This window comes from Penicillium digitatum, chromosome 1 (assembly GCF_016767815.1).
Source record: "Penicillium digitatum chromosome 1, complete sequence".
Classification (NCBI taxonomy): domain Eukaryota; kingdom Fungi; phylum Ascomycota; class Eurotiomycetes; order Eurotiales; family Aspergillaceae; genus Penicillium; species Penicillium digitatum.
The window spans coordinates 6,113,613-6,140,468 of NC_089384.1; the positions used below are offsets into that span (position 1 = coordinate 6,113,613).

Below are 26,856 nucleotides of genomic sequence, written 5' to 3' on the forward strand. Positions count from 1 at the left end.
AGGGTATGCTTGCTGAAACTTCTCCCTAGAATAATAATAAATTAGTATAGTTACTTGATTTTATGATAGAAAATATACCTCTCGTTGTAGGAAGTTTGTAATCTCCGCTTTCTTCCCCTTTTCCGACCGTAAACAACCAGCCGTTTTCCGATGTTTCTGGATGGTTGATGTGCCATGATACTGCGCTTTGCCTGTGCTGTTCGGGCTTAGTGTATAAGGATGCTCTAGGATCTTCCCACAGCGCTTGCACATAACCTTTGGTGCGCCATCAATACCCTGAGCTACCTGATGGTAGCTATTCCAGATCTCTGTATGGCGGTTCGAATCCCATTTAAGCTTGCTTTTCCTCCCGTAGTCAGTCTCTAACCACCAGTCCACAAAATCGTTATGTGACATTGTATCGTATAGAATAAACCCTTTCCTACGGTCGGGTCCAACGCGTTTCAATAAAGGGGGGATTGGGAGGGGATCATCTGGTCTTCGGAAGTTTGAGTCGATTGTGTGTTGACTTGCGGATGGTGTGACTTGTCCAGTTGAAATATATGAGAGATCGTCAAGATCACCACCATAGAGCGACGATGCAAAGTCGGAAAGTTGGCTTTGAGACATAACATGAGAATGACATATAATATATACAAATGGATGTAAGGGGAGAAATTCTTTAACGTACAAAGGTAGAAATGCACTAAAGTTGTAGAAGTGTCTAGGAATATTGATATATCAAATATAGTAAATCATCCTACTCTTGTTGATTGGTCTATTATACTAAAATTATATGGGTCTAAAGAAATACCCCTGAGATAACCCAGTCAAGACCCAGTCAAGACCCAGTCATAACCCATTTAACCCAGTAAGAACCCAGTAAGAACCCATTTAACCCAGTAAGAACCCAGTAAACCCAGTCAAACCCCAATTCCCACCCCAGTTCCATTAATCCTTCTCAAAATATTTCTTCCTACCCTCCCTTCAAGTCGCATATACCAAGTAGATTAAGAGGTAGTAAGTAGTTTTGAATATAAAAGTTTACTAGATATCTATCCATAGTTATATAAGCTCTAGAATTAAACAGAAGAAGAGAAATAAATGAATTCAAAAATTATTTTACTCTGTAGATGAAAATATATATTATGTTGATGTGTGTTGAATATATATATCTGCAACTTGGGGTATACTTTGTATTTTAAATGGAATGCAATCCTACGCCTGAGAAAACCAGCAGCCAACACATACCACCTTTCCATATGAAATAAAGCATTTGAAGAAGTAATTAATCTTGAACCAGATATATTACTTTGGAGAACGAGGTTATTTCTTAAAATTTCCTTTGCCTTGTTGGTAGAGAGTGTAGCATTTCGATGTAGAAACCATAACAGGGGAAAATGACAGTATGTTATTTAAATATTTATGCCATAATTTATGCAGAAACTGGGTCGAACTGGGGCTATACTGGGTTTTCTGGGGCCCCAGTCACTGGGTCTGGGTTGGGTCTGGGTTATGAGGTTTCGACCCAGACCCAGACTGGGTTGGGTTCTGGGTCGAGACCTTCGACCCAAACTGGGTCGTGCGGAAGTCTACTCTCTACCATACAATTCAATTCAATTCACTATGGAATACCCTGAGCTCCCTATTGAAGAGGTCCCTCGTACCCCAAGCCCCCCACCCGAACCACCGGATTCCGATACCGAGTCCTTTACCGCCGATACCACCAATTCCGCTGCTTCTGCCATGCCTTGTGAGCCCTTTCCGATGGGTAATCTTGACCGGAAATTACAACGTTGGAACTGGCTAGAGCGAGATACTGCTATCCAAGTGCTTACTTTGGATAGTATTGACTGGTCGAAACAAAGAATTGCAGATTATCTTGGTATCACCCGGAACCAAGTACGCTGGGCGATTGCACGAGGTACTCCTACGCCTCGTAAGCCCCCGGGTCGAGTCCCGAAATTGATAAGGAGTGAAGTGGATGATATTATTACTTTTATCATCACAAATGAGATCAATCGCCGGCTTTCGTACGAGAAGTTAATTAATATTCCATCTCTTAATATCTCTGTTGATACACTTCGACGAACCTTGGCTAGTAGGGGATATAACCGGCGTGTTGCGCTTGGTCGACCTGATATAAAGGAGAAGAATCTCCTTGAACGCCTCACTTGGGCACGAGCTCACGTTAACTGGACTCGTGATGATTGGTGTCGAATAATCTGGACTGATGAGACCTGGGTAACCCCTGGATACCACCGCAAGGTACGAGTGACTCGGCGAGCTGATGAAGAAAGGCACCCTGACTGCCTTCGACCTCGACGCCGGAAATGTGGAGGATGGATGTTTTGGGCTTCGTTTTTAGGCCTTGAAAAAGGCCCGTCCCTCTTTTGGGAGAAGGAATGGGGCTGGATTGATGCCGAAGGCTATGTCTCGCACATTGCTCCTTTAATGGAGGGGTTTTTTCGCCTTCGAAAGGATCGAAACCCAATTGTTATGCAAGATAATGCGCCTGGGCATTCTGCTAAAGAAACAATTGAATACTTTGAGGAGCTTGGTGTTTGTATAATGGCGTGGCCTGCATTTTCACCGGATTTGAACCCTATTGAATCTGTATGGAATTGGATGAAGGATTGGATAGAGGAGAAGTATGGAGATCAATATATGACGCCTACTACACTCCGAGGGGTTGTTCGTGATGCTGGGGATGCTGTACCGGAGGATTTCTTGAATGGACTGATTGAGAGTATGCCTGCTCGGTGCCAGGCGGTTATTGATGCTCAGGGGGGTGCTGCTAAGTACTAAGTGTTGTATGTAGTAGTGGCATTGTATATGAGAAATTGTTGTATGTTGTGTGTGAGAGAAATGGAGAGTTGAAAGGTTGAGAACTCTGTTTTTTAAAAGAATACTGCAGTATCAATTTGTAAAATACCATATTAAATACTATGCTAATTTATACGCTAGTACGCCACTGTGGAGGTGGTGAATCTTTATAGGGTAGACTGTTGTACTCACTGAGCATGGGCTGAGCGCAAGTATGAGCGGCCTGAGCTACATCAATAAAATGCAACACGCTAGTCACATCACGTGCGGCTTTTCTCTACAACAGTCTACCCTATAAAGATTCACCACCTCCACAGTGGCGTACTAGCGTATAAATTAGCATAGTATTTAATATGGTATTTTACAAATTGATACTGCAGTATTCTTTTAAAAAACAGAGTTCTCAACCTTTCAACTCTCCATTTCTCTCACACACAACATACAACAATTTCTCATATACAATGCCACTACTACATACAACACTTAGTACTTAGCAGCACCCCCCTGAGCATCAATAACCGCCTGGCACCGAGCAGGCATACTCTCAATCAGTCCATTCAAGAAATCCTCCGGTACAGCATCCCCAGCATCACGAACAACCCCTCGGAGTGTAGTAGGCGTCATATATTGATCTCCATACTTCTCCTCTATCCAATCCTTCATCCAATTCCATACAGATTCAATAGGGTTCAAATCCGGTGAAAATGCAGGCCACGCCATTATACAAACACCAAGCTCCTCAAAGTATTCAATTGTTTCTTTAGCAGAATGCCCAGGCGCATTATCTTGCATAACAATTGGGTTTCGATCCTTTCGAAGGCGAAAAAACCCCTCCATTAAAGGAGCAATGTGCGAGACATAGCCTTCGGCATCAATCCAGCCCCATTCCTTCTCCCAAAAGAGGGACGGGCCTTTTTCAAGGCCTAAAAACGAAGCCCAAAACATCCATCCTCCACATTTCCGGCGTCGAGGTCGAAGGCAGTCAGGGTGCCTTTCTTCATCAGCTCGCCGAGTCACTCGTACCTTGCGGTGGTATCCAGGGGTTACCCAGGTCTCATCAGTCCAGATTATTCGACACCAATCATCACGAGTCCAGTTAACGTGAGCTCGTGCCCAAGTGAGGCGTTCAAGGAGATTCTTCTCCTTTATATCAGGTCGACCAAGCGCAACACGCCGGTTATATCCCCTACTAGCCAAGGTTCGTCGAAGTGTATCAACAGAGATATTAAGAGATGGAATATTAATTAACTTCTCGTACGAAAGCCGGCGATTGATCTCATTTGTGATGATAAAAGTAATAATATCATCCACTTCACTCCTTATCAATTTCGGGACTCGACCCGGGGGCTTACGAGGCGTAGGAGTACCTCGTGCAATCGCCCAGCGTACTTGGTTCCGGGTGATACCAAGATAATCTGCAATTCTTTGTTTCGACCAGTCAATACTATCCAAAGTAAGCACTTGGATAGCAGTATCTCGCTCTAGCCAGTTCCAACGTTGTAATTTCCGGTCAAGATTACCCATCGGAAAGGGCTCACAAGGCATGGCAGAAGCAGCGGAATTGGTGGTATCGGCGGTAAAGGACTCGGTATCGGAATCCGGTGGTTCGGGTGGGGGGCTTGGGGTACGAGGGACCTCTTCAATAGGGAGCTCAGGGTATTCCATAGTGAATTGAATTGAATTGTATGGTAGAGAGGGTAGTTGAAGAAGGAAGAATTCAAGAGCAAAGCAATACATGGTGAATACAGAGTGCTAAATTTCACTAGGACTAAATTTTGCAGATCTCTACACCGCCACTGTGGAGGTGGTGAATCTTTATAGGGTAGACCGTTGTAGATCACCCCCATTGTCCCATCAAAAAAAAAAAATTGCGTCGTCAATGCGACCGTTCGCTCTAGACCTGTCGACCTCCCACTTCCAGCTTTGCTCCCAGGATCATTTCATTAATTTGCCCCACAATGACTCTTCGTGCTTGAACCTCCAGTAGGGCAATGGCGAGTTTGCGAATCTACTCGAGAGGTCTACAATATTGTCCTGTAACAAAGCAAACCGAGGGATTTCATGTTCAGTACAGCAACGAGATGGATCAGTTTGATACTTCCTCTTTCCAACAAGTGCACAAATGAGAAGGCCTTTCCGAGCGTATACTGTCAATTCTTTTTCGGCATCGTTGAATGGGGTTGATTGACCACCACACGCTCCTGGGAGCCTACTAGAATACCAGGTATGAGCCTCACAGGCAATTTTCTCAGCCAATCATGTACTTTGAGCTAGAGGGAAAACTCAGAACTCCCAGGAGCACCCGTCTCACAATTCTGCCTGGAGTGATATCACCGCAAAGGGGTTATATATTGAGTCACTCCTTCTGGAATAAGAATTTCAACATCCTTCTGCCGTCTGTAATTAAGCAGAGTAAAGCTCTGCGTTGAGCATCTCACAATGAGTTCGGTCTTCGCACCCCTTGGCTTCCTTGGTCCACACTAACTGATCATGCTTACAGAGTCTCAGTCCTACCTTTTGCGACCCCGAACCGGTCGGTATCATAACTTTCACCACCCAGGTCACAGAGCGAAGCATCTCCACCCATCGAGAAACTCCCTAGGGCACCGAGCATACATCCGGCGCTTCCAACTTGACAGGGCTGTACCGTCGTTTGTTGTCCGCCATACATACTGCCCTGGAGAGATTGACATCGCCATGAGGTCAACCAAAGCCTAGTATGCTCAATAATGAATTACGACATCATTGTCAGCGAGAATGCTGGCGTTGGGTCCTAGAACACTCACGAACTGATTACTTCAAATCTGACTAACGGTATTATACGCAAGTTGGACGGTAATACTCTTGATTTTTTTTCCTTCGGTGACATGGAAGTGCGTTTGTTGCCGCACCTATGGGAAAGCACCAGATGCAACGGTGGAGAACCCCGATTCGTGCGTAAATACTGAGCCCCTTCGCATGCAAGCCCCCCCTCTCCTCTACTCGAAGAACGACCGGCTGGCTGATTTTATTCACCAGCAATGGTTTCTGACCAGGAGAAAAACGCAGGGTTAGCTGTGGAGAGTGAGATCTTGCCAAAAATCGTTGAAAGTAAAGAAAACGCAATATCAAGTCTGACATGGAAAGCTCGCTTTGGGACAACATCATCACAGCAAGATTTCAATTGTGGACTGATCGTTTCCCTGCTCTTTGGGTCCTGGAATTTATATTGTAAGGAAAATACACGTCAGCATCATTAAATGCCTCCGAAGGTTGGCAGTCTTTGCTCTATGACATATTCCCAGTCTTTCTTGCTTTTTCTTGCAGAAACCTGCCGAGCCTTGTCTATCCGGCACAAGTTTATCTTGTATTGCAAGCCACCGCATCCCAGATTTCTTCTACCAAATTGGGAAGTGTACGCCCCATGTAGCTTTGGATTTTTCAAAAAAATCAAAGTTCCGTATTTACAGCGTGAAGCTGTTTCCAACTCTCTCCCCAGTCCAAATCGCTAATGCCAATTTCGTCTCTCTTTAAATTTGAGTTACTGTATAGGATAACAATGCAGCAAGAAAAGCGAGGTCTCACCAGAATTTCGAGACCGTCTTTCACAACAATTCGACCGTCATGTCTTGTTCTAGTAACTTCAGGAGTTACCTACTCAACTACAATCGAACGAGAGAACCCCTGCATGATATTGTCAGGCAATTGGCTCTAAGCGCAAGCGTGTACTATGAGTTCGAAGACCAAAAGAAGCCGCATATCTGTCTACGTGCTTTGAAAATTACATTGCTTTGGCCAGAGAACGGCCGTGAATCCCCAGTCTATGGCATCAAGCTATGGCATCTCCCGATCCCGGGAGCTTACTTGCGACCGAGGTGACCATCATTGCCGTTCCAATGAGGTTTTACGCAAAGACCGGAACGTGTTTAATTGAGCAATGAACGCCCGTACTCGATGCGAAATGTGGTAATACACCGATAGTCGAAATCAAAACCGCCTCAAGTACTTCATTACTATACTGTAATTCGATATCATTTTCGCGCTTCGTCATCGCTGCTTTGGCGCGTATGGGATACACGGCATCGGTATCTCTCTCTGTAAGGTAATTACAATGTCTGAAATGGGCCAGCACAGCCACCGTTTTAATACAGGCCAGCCACAGTGGACTTTATTTTTTCGATACATGAAACAAGGTCAGTTCCGTAACATAACTGCATTATACAACGGTATTTGCCTAGGCCCTTGTCTTATTTGATATGAACTATTCAGATATATGCCAAATGACCATTTTTTAAAAAAATAATGGTTCAAGCCTACGCAGGCTTAGACACGTCTTTTTTTGCAATTGAGCTGTACTGTAATGATTATTGGCCACAAAATAAAAAGGCAACCTGATGTGATACAATTTCATTGACGCGGTTTCATATGGAGGGTATGTATCCAACAATAATCTCCAAGGTTTTTCATGCAGACTAACAGGGACAAAGTTGAATCTCGAAGCCTGGATTTGTGTTTCCTCAAATACTTGAGATCAATGATGACATTTGCTAACAGTCTGCCGATCAGACAGAATGGCACAGTGCTCTTAGTTACATTTTTGATTCCACCCTACGGCTCGTGTAATCTGACTATTCTCTTTTCAGCTAACATGGACCCGAGTCATTCGCAAAAGCACGTCAATCCGCGCGGAACAGTCAGTATACGCCCAAGTGATTACCCATCAATTCTATGAAGTACTAGCGAACAAATCTACAGCAGAGCAGTGAAGCTAAAGGTCTATTCGAAGGCTGTCTTTGCAAATGAGAATATAGAAGCCTCTTTTATAATAGGACCGGGGGCGCTGAGCGCTTTACGTCTACAGGACGGTCATAGAGCCTCTTCCCACTCTCTTCTCACTCTCTTCCCACTCCCTTCCCACTCTCTTCCCACTCTCTTCCCACTCTCTTCTCACTCTCTTCCCACTCTCTTCCCACTCTCTTCCCACTCTCTTGACATTATCTTTGCATCATTAAATCTGCGGTTGATCTTCCGGCCATGAAAGCCTATCATATGTCCTCTATTTACCGCACGCGGGATGATCTAAGGGATTGTGGAACTATTCCTGTCGAAAACTACGAAACAATAGCGGAGCGCCTAGTCATAACCTGCAAACGTCACACAGATCATAGGCGGCGCAGAAAAGGAGGGCGAGCGCCTCAAGATCTGAGGACAAAATACCAGGAGAGCAAAGCACAAAAATCATATTCCAAAGTTCTCGAGGATGACCCACATATCTTCATTCCTTTTATTATCGATATTTCACCAAGGATTTGTGAATCTTTCGACGTTTCGAAATTCTGTGAAACCCATATAGAGCGACAGGAGATTGGTTTTGATGAGAAGACAAAGTCCTTTCTTGAAGAGACTGCCCGAAGAAAAGGCATTGACGAGAGCCTCCCGTTCAAGAAGTTGATGCGTTTCCTCTTTCCTCTCAGAACGCCGCGACCAATTACTGGGGCTGAGACTCAAGACCACTATGCATATTATTTGGCGGAGCTGACATCGATTCGCAACTTTTTTGGTGACCGAATCTATGAGGCCGTTAAAACCTCGGCAACACGCATTAAAGAAAATGACCTGAATCCCGAGCGCACAACAACCGAGAGCGTCTGGACAAAAATACCGCGTGCGGATAATGAAGACGCTATCGTTCACCTCGACGTTGGAGGAGCTTTCGAGCTCGCAAGTGATTTATTCCCTCAAGCAAGCCAGATGGTCTCCTCAGCCCTCTCGACCCATCGTTTTGCGCCAGGAAGCAGTGCTTTGCAGGCTGACGCAGATCTTTCAGAAATTCCAGGCGCATTGAATGAATATGGTGAGTACATGTACGCCAGTCCGGCTCTCGGAACAATCATTTGCTGAAAACCGAAAAGATAATGCATATTTTACGTTGCACGGCGCTTCCGATTTGGCTATCTCCTCGGTCTTCAGTCAGCGAGTCAGCACCGCCATCGCGAATAGCCAGCTCAAATATTGGGAGAAACAAGTCCTACTCCTGGAAACAACGGACTGCGTTACTATGAAATTGTGGCGATCGCAGCCTCAGCATGGAGTTATCAGCTTGAGAATTGGTTTTTTTATGAGCACTTTGATGGCGAACAGTTTATATGGCTGAAGTAATATCTGGTTGTACAAAAGCAACTTTATCCCCCATTCTTATCCTTCACTCTTGTCTTCCCATTCACAATGAAGACCTGAACGTTTGCCGGGAGAGGATCCATTTCGCCTGATCCATCTGTAGACCAGATTGTCTTCCCTTTTTCATCCTGAAAATCGATATTTGCGCACTCAAAGCAATAGAGGGTCCTCTCGTATTTTTCCTTTAAGATATAATTCGCAGGATGCTGGTAACAATCATCGAAAAAGCTCGATTCAACGGTGAGGCTCTTCCATTGACTGCACTGCGTGGAATTAGACTAGCTTAAAACCTGCAGAAACGCTGAACATACCAAAGTATCCCTTGTTACGGTTGCTGTCATCCCTAGAATATCGTGTAATAGTCCAGTCTTCTTTGTTCGGTCGGCACAGCGTGAGTTGTTCGAGAGAGATTATTTGCAGGCTTCTGGGAACGTTAAGAATCCGGGCCACGAAAGGTTGAGTGGGAGAATTACCAAAGGTAGTGGTTTACTTGTTGATGTCTTGCGGAAGGCTACAAGCGGACAACATCGTCTAAATGGCAGGAGGTCGACAGGCTTGAGGGAGTGTTAGGCGTCGAAGGAAGGTCTTGCCCAACCCCACTATCTCTGGTTTCCCACTTCAACTTAGCCACGAAGTGGCTAGTTTTCCGGGTCTGTTCGAGCCATAATTACATAATCCATATTATCTCCCTTTCTTTTTCCATCCGACTCTCTTCCCACTCTCTTCCCACTCTCTTCCCACTCTCTTCCCACTCTTCTCGAAAGAACGGCATAAGGCAGCACAGGACAACGGCCTGAGGAGCCATTGAGACCTGCTTATTAATTCACAGCCAATCATATTGGTTCCGGCGAGCCTGCCTTTACTCACAGCTATTCTATGAAAACGTACTGGCTCGGCTCGATCTATCAATAGCAACTGGATTAATTCTTGAAGGCTTAGATTATCTGCATACGCTTCCATATTGGCTCGTGATAGTTGCTCGAGAATCAGCTTTGACCTATTCAGAATTCTGCCTTATCATGCTCTAATCTGCTAGAACAACGTTCCAAATCTTCGCTTTTACCCCTCTTAATAGGAGCAATTTTGTCTGATCCCATACTACAAGGAAGACGATGCATCAGCAGCCCCTGGAGCTGGTCAGCCATACCCAATGATGACGTTATAGGCTGAAACTAGCTCTCGTGCTATTCCAAATAGACAAATTTCCATCAAGACAGTATTATTTCTTTACTTTAGACATCTTTGACAACGCTGTTTTATCTACCTCACCTTCGAAGAGCTGATAAAGTCATTCATCCCGTCCCAGTTCATGTCCACTACAATATATGACAATTCCTCTACTGAGTCCTTTGGAACTCCAGCAGAGAACTACCGAAACTCTGTTCCCGCCTCAGCAGATTATTCCTCATAAGACGCGCGGTTACATCAAGCAGAGTGGAGGCGAATTCACTCATCCTCCCCCACAAGCCGCATTCCTGTGTGAAGCACACGGGCATACTATCTATCAGACCGTTGCACCTCGACCTGTTCATAGTCAGCCCGTGCCAATTGGCCTCATCTATAAGCCGAATCGCGAGTCCATGGGCACATAATTGAATCCTCGAACACCACCGGAAACCCCCCAAAAGAGCGTCAAATTATGGCGTCGAATCATCTGCGGCAGTAAGCCAACTCCTTAGCTTGACTCTCACTTTAGCGTGCTAATCAATGGACAGACTCGTGAAATCCAATTCTTGGGCAAGCACTATGGATGATCATCTCGTTGATGTGCATGTATTCATAGAGTATCTGGGTCTATTCACATGCATTCCCAGCTTCCAAATGTGTCTGAAGTTTACTGCTCGATGCATTGATGGAACAACAAAGACTATAGGGTTTGAGCTACAAAAATTATTCCAAGCACCTGAGACGGTGAGCTTTAAAAGACCCGGATTGATCCATCAGGCCCAGAGTCTGATACGTGAAGAGGATTGGAATACCCTGCGGGAGAAAAAGAGGATACTGTTAAACTGATAGGCTATACTTGAACGAAGATCAAGACAAAAAGAAATGGAAATGTACGTATTGAGATAGTTGCTTCTGTTATCTATTCCAAGACACAGTAGAAAATGCTCTACTTGATACGTTGATCTCCACCGCTAGTCTCGAGTGCTGCAAGGCGCTGTGTCCCAATTAGATAACGAGTGTTCCAAGTCTTCAAACAGGCCCGCAAAGCTGAGCCAGTGGAGGGACGGTGCATGTTCATGCCGTGCTTGTGAGTAAGAAAACATAATTGGACAAGTAAAAGGTCTACCATTAATCCCTGCTAGGACCCCTTACTATAAGACCAATATTGGAGCTGCAGGCCTTCCATCTTCTACTTCCACTCTGTGTTGTCTTTAGCTCTTCAATTTTCGCCTATATAATATGGACAGAGAGTTTGCAATCCTGCGGGAAAGCCTTCTTGTAACAGGATGCGATTACATGTGTCCAGAGTGTCTCATGCTCTTGAAGAATGTGCCAGCCATCGGAAGCCACTGTCGAGACAAAGGTGATGACACACACCGGGGACTTGGGTTGACCAAACGAAGAGACTTTCCAGAGTTCCTCCAATGCTATCAAAAAGCTGTTGGATGGAACGTGCTTCTCAGCTTGAAAGATGGACCAAGCCGCAATACCTTAGCCCCCTTTTTTTGGTCAATGAGGTCCTTTTGTGGAAGATATGTGAGTGTTTGACATTGGTTAAGGATGACCAAGGGCTCTAACAAAGTTTCAGATGTTGAGTCAAAGGCACAAGAGCCAACCGCCTAAGCCAAAAGTCCATCCTGTGAGTTCAGATCAGTAAAGCTTGTCCCTATGATTCATATGAGAGACTAGCCAGAAGACAGGCTCGGAATTCACGCCATATGACGCCACATAGAAGAAAACTGTTATACTGAGAGAATGGAAGATAGGGAATTGAATAAGATTGGACGCTGGTTGAAATATTGACATGGAGGAGTGAATGAAGAACATTATCAGGGCAACAGTGTGATTAAAGCCATGGCGGTATACGTAGCATAGGGTTCAGGCTGATCCTTTCAATTGAGTAGAAAAAAATACCTCATTGAGTGAGAATAATAGTTCCTTATGGATTGCCTAAACGATGACAGCACAATTCAACATTGCAATTGACCATTTAAATATACAAGACCCATTTCCCCTTGACCACAAAAAGTTCTACAAGCCCTAGTAGCCTGACAAACCTATCTTTAAAGCTCTTTAATGACTCCGATTTGGTCACTGTCGTGTATGTGCGATGGATGCCAATACAAACATCGTCGAGGATTTCCCAAGGTTTATCGAAGAATCGAAGAAGCTGACGAGGGAGTGGCACTCTCATGTCTGCGTTGAAGTGCCAGGTGAGAATTGCGAATATTAAGAGCGAGTCGTCGGTGAGGTCTTCCACCATTGCTTGCACATGTCGCTTCAGAATGACGTTCTGGGCTAAACTTTCCCGTCCTTTTCTGTATCCATTCTTCCTAAAAATCTGGCAATCCATAACTAGCGATTCAATGCCAGGATCAGGTCTGTGTTGCCGTCCACTTGCGGTCGCCAGGTCCAGGGTACCCAGCCACCAAATCTGCAAAGCCATCAATGATGTTTGGGCTGGTATCTTGAGGACTGCTTCGGGGATCTGTTTATTCAATCTTAGTGTGGGAACATAAGTGAAGCCATTTGCTCTTACCATATTGGTTCCATCTTTTGCCATATTAAACGTAGAGGGCGGAGGATTGAGAAGACTGAGCTGATGCATGCACAATTTAAGGGACGAACTACTTGAATAGGGATCATTCTTTGTATATTAAGGCTTTGGATTGAGAGTCATGTGCTTTGGCGAACGGATACCAGCATTACGATACCTTTCAATTGAATGGTAATTTTCATTTTTTGAATGCGCTTGTATTGAGACGGATTATTCATGCATGCTCCCATATCCGCTGCAGCGCATTGTCCTAGCAGCTAATTCACTCCACCACTCGAGTAAACATCCTTGTAGTAGTGCCCCTGACGTTCTTATAGGTTCTCACAAGTTACTCATGTGGATTCCAAATCAATAAGGGCCTCGGAACCAGCTAGCACCAGCCAGGGCCACGGTATGCAGTGCGAGTTTTCCGCGTCCATCACGGATTGAAGTCCGGCAGGTTTTGATGAGTAAGGGGGCTGAACGGCCGGTCAATTGGGCTTTCTGATGCTATGCAATACGGCTTGCCTTACTTTGAGCCTATAAAGTCTCCGTCCAATATCTTCACTGATGGTAGCTACATGAGTCATCGAAATCAACCTTTCGATTCTATTAGCAATTCTCAAGCCCAGTGTTTTCAGCCCTTCCGATCTTGGGAATAAGACTGCAATTTCAGCGAGCTTCACCGAGCGAATCCAAAGTTGCATGACTGTCAGTGAAGTCAATTGGAGGCGAAACAGTGGCAAACCACAAGTGTATTATCACTCTTGCCCCCAAGCCTTGAATGCAAGTGACCGGGAAGTTGATATTGAAGAGCTCAGTGAAATGTCGTGCCCAATAGCCCTTGTTTGACAACCTGCTAGCATATTCTTGCTCACAGGAATCAAAGTGGAGAAGCAGAAAATGCTCTTCTTGCGCCAACCTCAGATTTCCAGCCATTAGCATTGCCTCCAGTCTCTCATCATCAGCAATACAGAGCTTCCAAATCATCGCTTGCAAGCCGCATTCAGTCGTCAGAACCACAACTGTTCTACCAAACCAAAGCAGTACACACACGCAAGGAACCTTCGAGTTTCCATAGCACACTCTCAAATTTCAATACAGCTTCTGGCATTTGTTTGGCAACAGAACGCCATACTGATGATCTTGAGGTTGCCGTCCCTGATAAAACAAGGTTTAAGGGAAATGGAAAAGAAGTAAAGAGAATTTATATTGATATATTCGGCAATCAATACTGATATGTTACTTCCAGATCTACTCCAATACTTCAATGGAGGACATAAGGCTGTAATAGAGCAGGCCATGCTGGCACTCTGTCACCGAGTGCGCTCGCTAACACGACAACTCCCCCGTCGCACGCTGAAAGGGCTGTATCAAGCTGGTTTCGATAGTCTCAACACAAAAATGGGTCGAAACCTTCTTTATCAGTGGGTGGTACTCATGGGAAGCCTCGAAAGTCGCGATATTTCAAAGGAGAGCCCTGGTCGCCGAAATACGTCAGATACACACATTCTAACAACCTACTTGGGCGTGGTATGTCGTTGAAACCCGAAGCGTACCTTTACGAAGAATACAAAGAGATCAAACCAGAATTTCTCTTCATATTCTACGGGGAGCATGGCCATGCTTTCTATAATAATCTACACGCAGCGTGGAAAGAACTTGGCATTGCTGAAGAAGACTGAGAAACACTATGGTGGATTTTCTACATTCGGCGATTGATGAGGACAGACATCATACTACGTGGGTAGCCATTGTCTCAGAGCTCATATATCACAACTGGCAAGCCATCGGCCTCGATAAAAATTATGCACACTCTCAACATGCACATTCAAAATCCTTGAATTCAGACGTTCTGACTGGTATCGTGCCCCGAGAGCGAGACAAAAGAGCCGAGCCTCTGTTCTTGGATTATCAATCACAAAGACCGACTGTACCAGAGAACTGCAGCAGCCATTCTTGCTGTCGCCGAAAACGAATACATTTTGAAGACATGCGTAACACATTGAGGTCCTTGTTGTGATGTGAGGCTGGTGCGGTCTTATATTGTTGGTCAAAGCAGCTCTGATGAACTCCAACCTACCCGTTTTTCCACTGGAGCGATCAACAGATCTTTGCAACAATGCTCTCAAGGCCTCTTTTTTGATCGCACATTATGATCATGTTCATTCACACTCTGCTCTTACTAATCCATGTTTATAAGATAGCACAGGAAAATGACATGTCCAATAGTGCTTTCCTTTTTATCTTTAATTGATATCACTTTAAGTGTTAGTAATTTTATAGTAGTAATGCTACATTTTAGGATAGTTTGTAAGATCCTATGTATCATATACAGTAGCAATTTGCTTAACATGGGGTAGCTATAAAATTGTGAGATCCGCCGGCCATTACTCCAAGGAGTTACCCATTAGACCAAAGGTCATAACCAAGTCAATTCATGGAATTGACTTGGTTGCAGTGGTATATATGCTATGGTTCTCCACACACTTGGATCACAATTGGATCTTTAAATAGACCGATTCTAGGCTTATGACTAATATGAATTAACAGTTTTAACAATTTATAGGTCGACCAATGGATAGATTAAAAAAAAAATCTAATTTTTTCAACTGACTAGAATGAAAAAATTCGCCCTTTTTCCAATCCATACGGACAAAGCTAACTAAACATGACAAACATGACATACATTTGATTTAAATAGACGTCGCCATTCTAGCGGTCCGTATATTTTTCCGGGAATCCAGTACCAAGTCTACCGCCCGTGAATCCCCTCCCCTCTCTTTCTCTCATACTTGAGGATGAGTGAGAACGATTTGAGAGATGTTAAATTGCGTGTTTTTATTATCACTTGAAAAAATGGAAATGTTACAAATTGTCCATTGGAGCTTTTTGAAGCACTTCTTCAATGTAGTTGCAAAACTGTGTGTGGGCTGGCTGCATCTGGCGCCTGTTCATAAGCTTTGTCAGCCACGTCATAACTGGTCTTGAAATCAAACCGACCTTCACAGATAGCCCGAAGTGCGAAAATATAATAGAATTAATTTAAAGTGAGTAGATTTGGATTCCTAAAACCAACGGTTTAGGCTAAAAGGGTGCTAGAAAATTACGTGACTGAGTCGGGCAACTCGTTGGGGCCAAACTCCCGAGGTCCCCCTGGGATTTCCATCATCTTTGAAATCAATCATTGTGCACAATGTCTTTGAGAATCTAATTACATAGCAAGCATGGATCTCATTCCTCCATCTTACAGATCTGCAACGGACAGAGATGCTTGGATAATTATTGCCCGCTACATCCCTTCCAGTGACCTTTACGCTGCATCTTTAGTCTGCCACAGATGGCATGGTCTATTTATGCCCTTCCTCTGGGGCGACCCTGCATCTCATTTTGGTACAAATAACGATGTAGTCTACGGTAAGTAAATTTAAGAACAACAGCGATTGCTCAAAAAGCAATATCTGATCGGATCACGCAGTGGCTCTCACTCGCTTCCGAAGAACGCTCAAATACGCCCGGCAAGAGGCGCGGGCGTTGACCCATACCCTTCATCTCCCATCCGCTCTCTCTGAGCTGTATGGTGATCCACGATCGGGCTGGTTGAGGGACATTCTCGAATGCCTGCCATCTCTTCGGCGTCTGATGGTCTCGAAGTTGCCTTTCTTTGATCACAATGCAATGAGAGCGTTGAAAACCCACGATAAGCCCAGGCAGTATAATATACGGCTCTTACTGGCTGAAAGTGAGCCAAATACTACTTCTGCAGGCTTCGCACAGACTCTGCTCTTGTTTCCGGCATTGACCTACCTCGATCTTTCGTACACCACCCCGGCACGAGACCGAAATGTACTGTCTACACTAGCTCAAATGCCATTTCTCCGGGTACTTAAATTGCGTGGCATTGGGCTGAAGGACAATGACGCCGAATTTTTAGCCAATGCGATTGGACAAAGAGTATGTTGTTTGGATTTGAGAGACAACATGCTCACTGACACGGCAATTCGCTCCCTGCTACAGGAATCCTTTCTCCCGCTAAACGGAAGAGAAAAGCAGCGAAGTTCAAGGCTACCCATCGATTCGCTAGATCCCTTCTCGCACTTTGCAGCCAACGAGTCCAGCTCAGACTTCTTCAAACGGCCAGACTTGGAGGATCAGTTTATGAGGCTTCTCGCTCAGCCTGTTTTATTCCATCCATGGGTTGAAGACTTACCGCATGCGGGAATCACACATCTTTATATTTCTGGGAATCAAATTTCTATGGCAGCTGTGGTGAGTCTTTTGCTATCGTCCCGGCTACACGCTTTGGATTTCGGGACCATAAGATCCTCGGATAAGGCACGTCAGACGCATTGTTATGGGAAAGAGAATAATTCCGGAGCCGAGAAGCTAGTCCCAATCTTGGATAAGATTGCAGGGGAAAATTTGATCTATTTCCGAGCACATCATGCTGTTCTCACTGGCCAACCACCAGATAAAGACGCTGTATCCAATGATGAGTTTCATCCAGAGCTTTCGGATCAAGAGAACTTCAGGGAAGTCGAGCAATCCGAGCTGGATGCCTTCCAGCAAGTCTATGAGTTGCCCGAAAAGATAGGATCTCTACTTGAACTTGCGGATACAGCAATGACCGCTTCAACCAGCGCATGCTCAACGGTAAAAAAGCTAAAGACTTCGCAGCAGGAATTGACAGCCTATGAGGATGAGCCTGCACCGTCGGCCAGGCGTGGACCGGCTTCTGCTCCGGAGGCTGTGCAGCCCGTCTCTGTACACAATAGCGCCAATGGATGTGCGACATTTGGTACTTCCAGGGCGGACACCTGGGGTATAGAGCAGGCGGAGGGAGGTACCTTGCCGTCTACCTCAATATATTCGGACTACGACACGCTCGCGATAGATTTCTCTCTTCAGTCGACCTTGCAATGCACCTCCCCAATCTCGCTGGATGATTTTCTCACACAAGCAGTACAGGAATTATTAGCAAAGCGACCAGGCAACCAATCAATCCCTTTACATGGTGGGAAAGAAAATAGGTTCCCTTACCTACACCCATCTTGTATTCCTCACATGGAAACTTTGGTACTGACAGATGTACCCTCGCATGTGACGCCTAATTCATCAATACTGTCTGCCCTGACTCGATTCATTACTGACTGCTCAAACGAAGCATTGCTAGCAACTCTACAAGCTGGATCAGATTACACCCTCCCACCAGGGCAAGCGCGCATGCAAGCCGAGCAGCAGTGGTCACGATCTCTCTTTGGCTTGCGGCGTCTCGTTCTCGAAATCACACCTGTGGATACCTCCAAATTAACTTCATGGAAACCCGGAAATCAACATAATGCTACAGGCCATTCAAGCACTGGTGACCGTGACTCAGAGAATCTCTGGTCTGCAGCTGCTGATGACTTCAGCTTCTTTGGCGAAGAAGAGTGTGGAGTCCCTGAAAATGATACTAGCAAATACTTTCCAACGACAGGGCTCAACGAAAAGGTCTCGCATATGCCCTCTGAGGATGACTCGTTGCATTCACCTGATTCTCCCCAAGTCGGGTGTCACCTCCCACAAATTGACATAAACCCTGGTTCATCGGGGACTGCTGGACACAGAAAGCAGCGGTCCCAGGTTCCGACGATTGACCTTGTCGCAGAGCTTGCGGCTTTTCGTCGCGGCAAAAGAGCTGAGTATGAGCAAGTGGTTCGTCGTGAGAGAGGACGGCGAAGCACGCTTAGCACGAATGCTTTCGGCCTACTTATGCCCTCATCGCCCCATATTTCTTTATCACATTACGTTGAAGGTCATTGGAAGGGAGAGGTGAAGGTAGTGCGGAACCCGCCAAAGGTGCGGGCTGGAACACTAGATTTGAACGGAGACCATGTCTAGAAGGGGTACTTGTACCAATGAATTTTGAACTTAGCGATATACCCATGCTACAACTGAAAACTTCTACGTCATGCGGTCAAATTTGTAGGAATTTTTGATATTTTGAAGTCCTCATTTGGACATGAACCATCCTTCCTCCCAGTCATAACAAGCCGTCGTCAACGGGCTCACAAACATCACAATGCTAAAGAGACATCCAACCTGCCTTCATCGCACAATTGGTGCCATCTTTCTCATCCTCAGTGAAGGAGCAGGCCGGCGGTTTCGGGACCGAGCATCACCCCTGCGATCCGGTCGAGAAGAACACCAATGCGAAGAGTGAAGACAAAATAAAAGAATTCATTTCAAACTAGTTCCATTTTATTTTGTTCGTCGTGCGACATTCATCTCCTTACAAAGCCTTGGCGGCAGTAGGGGGCTGGAGCTTCTTGCCGTCCTTGTTGAAGCGAATACGGGGAGGGGGAGCACGGTTGCGGCGGCCTTCGCGGGAACGAACACTATTGGCGAGCAATTAGCATATGGAAGGCGATTAGGTACTGAAGAAGAATCGGCAAAAACGTACCGGACAATCTTGCCGTGAATGGCGCAGGACACACAGTACTGGAGCTTCAGGTACATCTTGGGGACAGAGTACTCAGCGAAGACGGAAGCCTCGGAGATGTCACCTGCAAAACGGTAATCGTTAGTTGAACTGATTCGTCTTGAAATTCCTCGGATGGGTCGCAGCCATAGATCTGCGATCTTGTCGTAGATTCGAGGTTTCGGGAAAATTGTCACGTACGGATGGCAGCGGACTCGACCATGTTGCGGATGGTGAAGCGCTTGATGGCCTTGTCCTTGGGGGTGCAGCGAGCGCAGTTGGAGCAACGCACAGGCTTGACGTGGCCGCGGCCATTCTTGTTGCGGCCGCTATCAAATCAATTAGTCACCGTGCCCCTGAAGTTGCGAATCAATCGAAATCCAGTCTCCCATTCTTCTTGTCCGGCAATGTGCGTAGGTCGCAATTTTCGATGTTTTTGAAGATGGATGTCGTGTGCGCTTCCGTCGGCGTCATTGCGGAGATGTCGAATGGGATACTGCTTCACCGAGATGGGGGGATTTGTTGGTCTTACTTGTTCGCCCTCTTCTTGACCATTTTGACGGTTTGTTCTGTGGATGGTTAGGTATTGGCCTGTGAGGGAAGGGGGGGAGATAGCGTACGGTTAACTTGTCGGGAGTGGGTTGTCGAAGCTCGCTCACACAAAGTCTCTTTCGGGATGGATTGGATTCCGTTGTGCGGGTAGCCCTAAGCCCTTAAGCGAGATGGGTCACGGGGCTGGTGCCTCAAATCTCAGGCGGTGAGATCTCGGAATCACTTTGATCACGTGAAAAGAGTCACAAGCAGTGTTTCCACCTAATTTGGCCTAGCGCCCGGATTATACCGTGTCGCTGATTGTTACGGCTCCTGATCTCCGACCATCGAAAGAAACACCCCTGTTGGGTTCGACCATTGAACTGCCCATTCTTCTCCCTCCCAGAAATCCTCCTTGCGTTTCCTCCCATACCAGTCTCCCAACTTGACGTCCTTGTTTTTTTTTGTGTCATCTCCCTTCAATTCCCTCCATTTTTTGAGAATTTCCCCTTTCGGCACTATCATGTCTGCCATAGGTACTTTTCGGGGAAAGCCCAATCAGACCGTCGGGAGAGGAAGGCTGCCCGACTTTGGAAATGATCCCAACGCTTCCCATATCCCCCGACCCAGGCCAGAATCTTCAGCCGCAAACAACGCACCCTCTAGCGAAGTTGGAAGCGGCACAATGAGCGCCGCAAGTAGCAGACAGCGACAGAACCAGTCGAAACGTGATGAGGTACGTCATGGCAGCCCGAGGGAGTGATCTCCTGGCGCTCAATTTGATATTTGAGCTTTGGCATTTGACTAACCTCCACACAAGGCTATCCGCCGCAAAATGGAGGCCGACCTCAGCAAAAAGAGGAACACCCCGGCAAAATCGAGGAGCTCCCGCAAAGCTCCTCCCGGCACCGTGCTCGCCCTGAAGCCTAGCCAGGCCCTCCAGATCAAGCCCGCTATGAGCATCGCAGAGGCCGCTCAGCTTATGGCCGCGAAGAGAGAGGACTGTGTGTTGGTCACCGACGATAATGAGCGCATCGCGGGAATTTTCACTGCCAAGGATCTGGCGTTTCGAGTCGTGGGAATGGGCCTGAAGGCGCGAGAGGTCTCCGTCGCTGAGATCATGACCAAGAACCCGTTGTGCGCGAGGACAGACACCAGCGCTACCGACGCGCTCGATCTTATGGTGCGGAAGGGATTCAGACATTTGCCGGTCATGGATGAGAATCAGGATATCTCTGGTGTTTTGGATATTACCAAGTGCTTCTATGATGCTATGGAAAAGTTGGAACGCGCATATAGTTCGTCTCGCAAACTCTACGATGCGCTGGAGGGTGTGCAGACGGAGCTTGGCTCTAGTCAGCCCCAGCAAGTCATTCAATATGTGGAGGCATTGCGATCGAAGATGTCCGGCCCTACCCTTGAGACCGTCCTAGATGGCTTGCCGCCGGTCACTGTTTCGGTCCGCACAACTGTCAAGGATGCTGCGGCTCTGATGAAAGAAAACCACACTACTGCTCTGCTGGTCCAGGACCAAGGCTCGATCACTGGTATCTTTACTAGCAAGGACATTGTTCTCCGTGTTATTGCTCCTGGCCTTGACCCTTCCACTTGCAGCGTTGTCCGTGTTATGACTCCTCACCCCGATTTCGCCCCGTCAGATATGAGCATACAAGCTGCGCTTCGCAAGATGCACGGTCAGTTATTTCAAAGTCAGCAATTAAAACTAAAACCCAAAGTATGCTAACTCTGCAACAGACGGTCACTATCTTAACCTACCCGTGATGAACGAGGGCGGTGAAATTGTCGGCATGGTAGATGTGTTAAAGCTCACCTATGCCACTCTTGAACAGGTATGTTTGATAGTAACAGGTCTGACATACAAACATTTCGACTAATGTACTCAGATCAATAACATGTCAACCCAAGATGAGGAGGGTCCCGCATGGAACAAATTTTGGTTATCAATGGATCACGAGTCAGACTCTATGGTCTCTGGCGGCCACAGCCAGCAACCGAATACCCGCTCAGTTGTGAGCCCCGACCTCACTCGCTCAGGCTACGACAACAGTCTTCTTCCTACAGACTCGGCATCACACCACGGTGATGAGCATTCCGAGGTTGTTTCTCAGCATTTCCCAGCAGAACCAGCTGCTCCTACTCCATTCCCCTTCAAGTTCAAAGCCCCTGGTGGCAGAGTGCACCGTGTGAACGTCCTTTCTATCAATGGTGTTACTGACCTTGTAGCGCAAGTCACAGCGAAACTTGGCAAGGAAGTTGAGGCTGTTGGTGGCGAGGCTACCGTTGAGGAGGGCTGCCTGAGCAACACTGGATATGCGCTCAGCTACCTGGATAACGAAGGTGATACTGTCTCCATCACCACGGATCAAGACATGGCGGATGCCATCGATTTGGCCCGCCGTACCTACCGCGACAAGGTCATTCTGTTTGTCCACGACCCCACCCAGCCACCTATCCCTGCTGCGGCTGAACCCCATCATGTTAAGATTGTTACTCCTAGCGAAGAGCAAAGCGTTGCTGAAGAACCCGCATCACAAGAATCCCCCGTGAGCAAGGCCATTCCCCAGCAGCAAGCCATACCCTCTCGCGCGCCAAACGAGCATTTGATTGCCGGTGTCCCCAATGATTTGCTGCTTCCCGGTGCTATCGTCACACTGGCTGCTGTTATTGCGGGTGTATTCATTCTCGGCCGCTCCAGTGGCCGGTGAAAATTTTTGGCCTTTGATCCGTTCCCAAAACCCTCTTTTTCTCTCCAAATGCTTCCCTTTGACTCGTTCGACTTCAAAGTCAAGCACCCTGAGAAAGCGTAGTAGATTCTTTTCCTGTCCGCAGTGTTGCATACCCGTTTTGTTTTAATATCGATATTCCGTGTCGCGTTCTGATACCGCTGTTCGTGTGAGCAGTTGCGGCCTTAGTTTAGCCTTCAATGCAAATAATTGTTAAAGATAGACTGGGATCCGACGATTCCATTTATCCATTACCGTGGTAGCCTACAGAGTAACTAAATCTTTGACCGGATCAATAACGTTTGAGAACGTTCATAGTTGTCTCTGTTCGACTTTAATTGGCCTTGAGGCCTGGAACTACCGTATTTGGTTTAGCGTCCAGATGCGATCATCATCACTATAGACTCTGTAGGTTGTCCTTGAATTTTTCGTACATTAAAAATGCAGATTCTGTCAAAAATAAATCAGATCTGAAGATCTCGACATCCTTAATTGAATATAGGTTCCTCTAGTTGTGTGTGTATAGAGCGGCACTTCCATTCTTCAATCCCAAGGGCCTATCCATCTATCGTTCTCCTAATCAGAAATTCTTCTTTTTTCCCTCTCTCCCCGCCCCACCAAAAAACAAAACTCCTCGCCTTCATCCCACCCCTCTATCCCCACCAAATCACTTCTACGAGGGTTGAAAGAACTGGGTTGCTTGGATCGTCTGGAATTTGGGAACAGACACGCCCAACATGTCCCTCCTACCTCCCGAAATCCACACCGCGCTTTCTCAGCTGCTCCGCGCCTTGAGCACGCCCGACAATGTCGTCAGATCCCAGGCGGAAGACCAGCTTAACAATGACTGGGTTCAGAACCGACCAGATGTCCTTTTGATGGGATTGGCGGAGCAGCTTGCGGGTGCAGAGGACATAATAGTAAGTTGCACTGGACTCTAGGGGTGCGGTTGCTTGAAAGGAGTGGTGTTGCAAACCACCGACGATCGAACCAACAGTCGAATTTCACTTTGATTTGGGATAAAAGCTAATGGGAAACTTCTGTTGACAGACACGTGCTTTCTCCGCCGTGCTTTTCCGAAGAATTGCAACAAAAACCCGAAAGGATCCCGCCACAGGTGACAACAAGGAGATTTTTTCGAGCCTCCCCAACGAGCAGCGAATCGCCATTCGTGAGAAATTAGTGGTAAGCCTGACCAGTGAAACTGTTACCGATGTACGCAAGAAGATTGGAGACACACTGGCCGAGGTTGCTCGTCAATACACCGACAATGGTATGCGATTCGAACTACCCTTGACGAAATAAGGACTGTTGGTTCTGACGATTTCACCTGTGATTTTTAGACGAACAGTGGCCTGAACTCCTCGGTGTTCTCTTCCAGGCAAGTCAGAGCCCGGACTCGGGCCTGCGGGAAACCGCATACCGTGTGTTCACGACCACCCCCGGTATCATTGAGAAGCAGCACGAAGACGCTGTCGTGGAGGTTTTTACGAAGGGTTTCAAGGACGATAACATTTCCGTATGTCGACATCTGGCTATGCATTTCGAACTCAATTTTGACCATTTCATCAGGTGCGGATTTCCGCTATGGAAGCCTTCGCTTCGTTGTTCCGTTCGATCTCCAAAAAGTCCCAGCCCAAGTTCTTCGGCCTCATGCCAGATCTTCTCAACATTCTTCCTCCTCTCAAGGAGTCCTCTGAGAGCGAGGAGCTGTCCTCGGCACTGCTCGCCCTGGTCGAATTAGCTGAAATCTGCCCGAAAATGTTCAAGGCCATGTTCAACAACCTGGTTAAGTTCAGCGTCAGTGTCATTGGCGACAAGGAGCTCAGTGACCAGGTGCGCCAGAACGCACTGGAATTGATGGCTACCTTTGCCGATTACGCCCCGAACATGTGCAAAAAAGAGCCGGAGTTCGCACAGGAAATGGTCACACAGTGTCTGAGTCTGATGACTGATGTCGGTGCGGATGACGATGATGCGGAGGAATGGAACGCGTCTGAAGATGTAAGCGTTTGCATTTCTGACATTTTAATTGGCATGTTACTGACTAGTCACAGCTTGAGCCTGAAGAGAACGACCTCAATCACATCGCCGGTGAGCAGTGCATGGATCGTCTCGCCAACAAATTGGGTGGACAAGCCATCCTCCAACCCGCATTCTCTTGGATTCCTCGCATGATGTCTTCTACCAACTGGCGCGACCGCCATGCTGCTTTGATGGCCATCTCCGCCATCTCCGAAGGTTGTCGCGACCTGATGGTCGGTGAGCTGGACCAAGTTCTAGCACTTGTTGTTCCTGCCCTCCAGGACGCTCACCCCCGAGTCCGCTATGCAGGCTGCAACGCTCTTGGTCAAATGAGTACCGACTTTGCCGGTACCATGCAGGAGAAGTACCACGAAATCGTCCTCACTAACATCATTCCCGTTCTCGCTTCTACCGAGCCGCGTGTGCAGTCCCACGCTGCCGCCGCTCTCGTCAACTTCTGTGAGGAGGCTGAGCGCAGCACCTTGGAACCATACCTTGGAAACCTTCTCAGTCATCTCCTGGATCTTTTGCGCAGCCCTAAGCGTTATCTGCAAGAGCAGGCGTTGTCCACCATTGCCACCATTGCCGATTCCGCCGAGGCCGCTTTCGATCAGTATTATACCACTCTAATGCCTCTCTTGCTCAATGTCCTCAAGGAGGAACAGGGTAAGGAGTACCGCCTTCTTCGTGCCAAGGCCATGGAGTGTGCTACTCTCATCGCACTCGCCGTAGGCAAGGAGAAGATGGGTCAAGACGCCCTGAACCTTGTGCAGATTCTCGGCCACATTCAGCAAAATATCGTCGACGCCGACGACCCACAGTCACAGTACCTCCTTCATTGCTGGGGCCGCATGTGCCGCGTTTTAGGCCAAGACTTCGTGCCTTATCTCCCCGGTGTTATGCCGCCTCTTCTGACCGTGGCTGCCGCCAAGGCCGATATTCAGCTGCTGGATGACGAGGATCAGATTGAACAGGTTGAGCAGGATGATGGCTGGGAGCTGGTGCCGCTCAAGGGTAAGATTATAGGTATCAAGACCAGTGCTCTTGAAGACAAGAACACTGCTATCGAATTGATCACGATTTACGCCCAAATTCTCGAGGAAAACTTCGAGGCTTACGTCCTGGAAACAATGGAGAAAATTGCGGTCCCTGGTCTTGCCTTTTTCTTCCACGACCCCGTTCGAGTATCAGCTGCTAAGCTGATCCCTCAACTGCTGAACTCCTACAAGAAGGCACACGGTGGCCAGTCACCGGGCTTCGCCGAAATGTGGAACAAGGTTGCAGAGAAGATCATCGAGGTTCTGAGCGCAGAGCCGACAGTTGACACGCTGGCTGAGATGTACCAGTGCTTCTACGAATCAGTAGAGGTGGTTGGCAGAAACTCCCTCACCCCCCAGCACTTGCAGGCGTTCATTGAATCGGCGAAGTCGACCCTCGAAGACTACCAGATGCGCGTGAAGCAACGTCTGGAGGAGCAGGCCGAGCTCGAAGATGGTGACGAGGAGAACCTAGACTTTGAGTACGCCGTGGAGGATGACCAAAACCTATTGAGTGACATGAACAAGGCGTTCCACACCATCTTTAAGAACCAGGGCAACTCGTTCTTGCCAACCTGGCAGCAATTGATTCCATTCTACGACGCTTTTATCACAAGCCAAGACCCAACACAACGACAGTGGGCTCTTTGCATCATGGATGACGTGCTTGAATTCTGTGGCGAAGAGTCGTGGGCGTTCAAGGACCATATTATGCAGCCTTTGGCTTCCGGTCTGCGAGATGAGAACGCCGCTAACCGTCAGGCAGCGGCGTACGGAGTGGGTGTGGCTGCGCAGAAGGGTGGTGCCGCCTGGAGCGACTTTGTGGCAGCCAGCCTCCCCAGCTTGTTCCAGGTTACACAGCATGCGCAATCCCGCACAGAAGAGAATGTGTTCGCGACCGAGAATGCATCTGCCAGTATTGCCAAGATTCTGCACTACAACCCTTCCAAGGTTCAAGCTCCCCAGGATGTTGTGGCTAACTGGATCGAGACATTGCCCATTACCTACGACGAGGAGGCTGCTCCCTATGCCTATTCCTTTATTGCACAGTTGATTGACCAGTATGTTGTCTTGATCAACCTCCCTCATCCTCATACTAATGTTTTACTACCAGGCAAAACCCGGCTGTCTTTGCCAAAGCTGACCGTGTCTTTGGTTTCATCGTGCAGGCGCTTGAGGCGGCTACCCTACAGGGCCAGACTGCTGCCCGGGTGGCCACATCTGCCAAACAGCTGGTGGTAGTGACTGGCGCAAATGCCGACCAAATTCTGGCTTCTGTGGACCCGGCCAGCCAGGAAAGAGTGCGCAAGTTCTTCCAATAAAGCTCAACCCTTTTGTTTTATATCCGGCAGGGCTTTTTTCCCTTTTTTTTTTGTTTCCCGAATCATTCCCCTC

At 47.2% G+C, this 26,856-nt stretch overlaps 9 protein-coding genes across 9 annotated transcripts; 6 read left to right on the forward strand and 3 right to left on the reverse strand.

The window, feature by feature from the left end:
- Positions 1 to 5,244: 5,244 nt before the first annotated feature.
- Positions 5,245 to 5,523, forward strand: Pdw03_4435 (uncharacterized protein; the record flags this gene model as incomplete). Its single annotated transcript, XM_066100744.1, has 2 exons — positions 5,245 to 5,248; positions 5,306 to 5,523. 2 exons carry the CDS (start codon positions 5,245 to 5,247, stop codon positions 5,521 to 5,523), a joined length of 222 nt encoding a protein of 73 aa, XP_065956144.1.
- A 2,295-nt stretch (positions 5,524 to 7,818) lies between these two features.
- Pdw03_4436 (Transcription factor, fork head, conserved site) lies at positions 7,819 to 8,938 on the forward strand (the record flags this gene model as incomplete). Its single annotated transcript, XM_014675664.2, has 2 exons — positions 7,819 to 8,638; positions 8,697 to 8,938. 2 exons carry the CDS (start codon positions 7,819 to 7,821, stop codon positions 8,936 to 8,938), a joined length of 1,062 nt encoding a protein of 353 aa, XP_014531150.2.
- Positions 8,939 to 9,195: 257 nt separating this feature from the next.
- Pdw03_4437 (uncharacterized protein) lies at positions 9,196 to 9,921 on the reverse strand (the record flags this gene model as incomplete). Its single annotated transcript, XM_066100745.1, has 5 exons — positions 9,196 to 9,224; positions 9,273 to 9,282; positions 9,350 to 9,385; positions 9,435 to 9,515; positions 9,850 to 9,921. The coding sequence occupies 5 exons, from the start codon at positions 9,919 to 9,921 to the stop codon at positions 9,196 to 9,198; spliced, it is 228 nt and encodes a 75-aa protein (XP_065956145.1).
- Positions 9,922 to 10,600: 679 nt separating this feature from the next.
- Positions 10,601 to 10,974, forward strand: Pdw03_4438 (uncharacterized protein; the record flags this gene model as incomplete). Its single annotated transcript, XM_066100746.1, has 2 exons — positions 10,601 to 10,623; positions 10,677 to 10,974. The coding sequence occupies 2 exons, from the start codon at positions 10,601 to 10,603 to the stop codon at positions 10,972 to 10,974; spliced, it is 321 nt and encodes a 106-aa protein (XP_065956146.1).
- Positions 10,975 to 12,118: 1,144 nt separating this feature from the next.
- On the reverse strand, positions 12,119 to 12,691 carry Pdw03_4439 (uncharacterized protein; the record flags this gene model as incomplete). The annotated part of the gene is made up of 2 exons (XM_066100747.1): positions 12,119 to 12,616; positions 12,668 to 12,691. 2 exons carry the CDS (start codon positions 12,689 to 12,691, stop codon positions 12,119 to 12,121), a joined length of 522 nt encoding a protein of 173 aa, XP_065956147.1.
- A 3,200-nt stretch (positions 12,692 to 15,891) lies between these two features.
- Pdw03_4440 (Putative Leucine rich repeat domain-containing protein) lies at positions 15,892 to 18,544 on the forward strand (the record flags this gene model as incomplete). The annotated part of the gene is made up of 3 exons (XM_014675662.2): positions 15,892 to 16,081; positions 16,143 to 16,618; positions 16,682 to 18,544. 3 exons carry the CDS (start codon positions 15,892 to 15,894, stop codon positions 18,542 to 18,544), a joined length of 2,529 nt encoding a protein of 842 aa, XP_014531148.2.
- Positions 18,545 to 18,935: 391 nt separating this feature from the next.
- On the reverse strand, positions 18,936 to 20,046 carry Pdw03_4441 (40S ribosomal protein S26E; the record flags this gene model as incomplete). Its single annotated transcript, XM_066100748.1, has 6 exons — positions 18,936 to 19,041; positions 19,107 to 19,209; positions 19,326 to 19,453; positions 19,657 to 19,693; positions 19,745 to 19,829; positions 19,966 to 20,046. The coding sequence occupies 6 exons, from the start codon at positions 20,044 to 20,046 to the stop codon at positions 18,936 to 18,938; spliced, it is 540 nt and encodes a 179-aa protein (XP_065956148.1).
- Positions 20,047 to 20,178: 132 nt separating this feature from the next.
- On the forward strand, positions 20,179 to 22,381 carry Pdw03_4442 (Octicosapeptide/Phox/Bem1p; the record flags this gene model as incomplete). The annotated part of the gene is made up of 4 exons (XM_014675659.2): positions 20,179 to 20,391; positions 20,476 to 21,349; positions 21,411 to 21,505; positions 21,560 to 22,381. 4 exons carry the CDS (start codon positions 20,179 to 20,181, stop codon positions 22,379 to 22,381), a joined length of 2,004 nt encoding a protein of 667 aa, XP_014531145.2.
- A 755-nt stretch (positions 22,382 to 23,136) lies between these two features.
- Positions 23,137 to 26,783, forward strand: Pdw03_4443 (Importin beta-3 subunit, putative; the record flags this gene model as incomplete). The annotated part of the gene is made up of 6 exons (XM_014675658.1): positions 23,137 to 23,319; positions 23,450 to 23,672; positions 23,743 to 23,918; positions 23,972 to 24,403; positions 24,457 to 26,522; positions 26,576 to 26,783. 6 exons carry the CDS (start codon positions 23,137 to 23,139, stop codon positions 26,781 to 26,783), a joined length of 3,288 nt encoding a protein of 1,095 aa, XP_014531144.1.
- Positions 26,784 to 26,856: the final 73 nt, after the last annotated feature.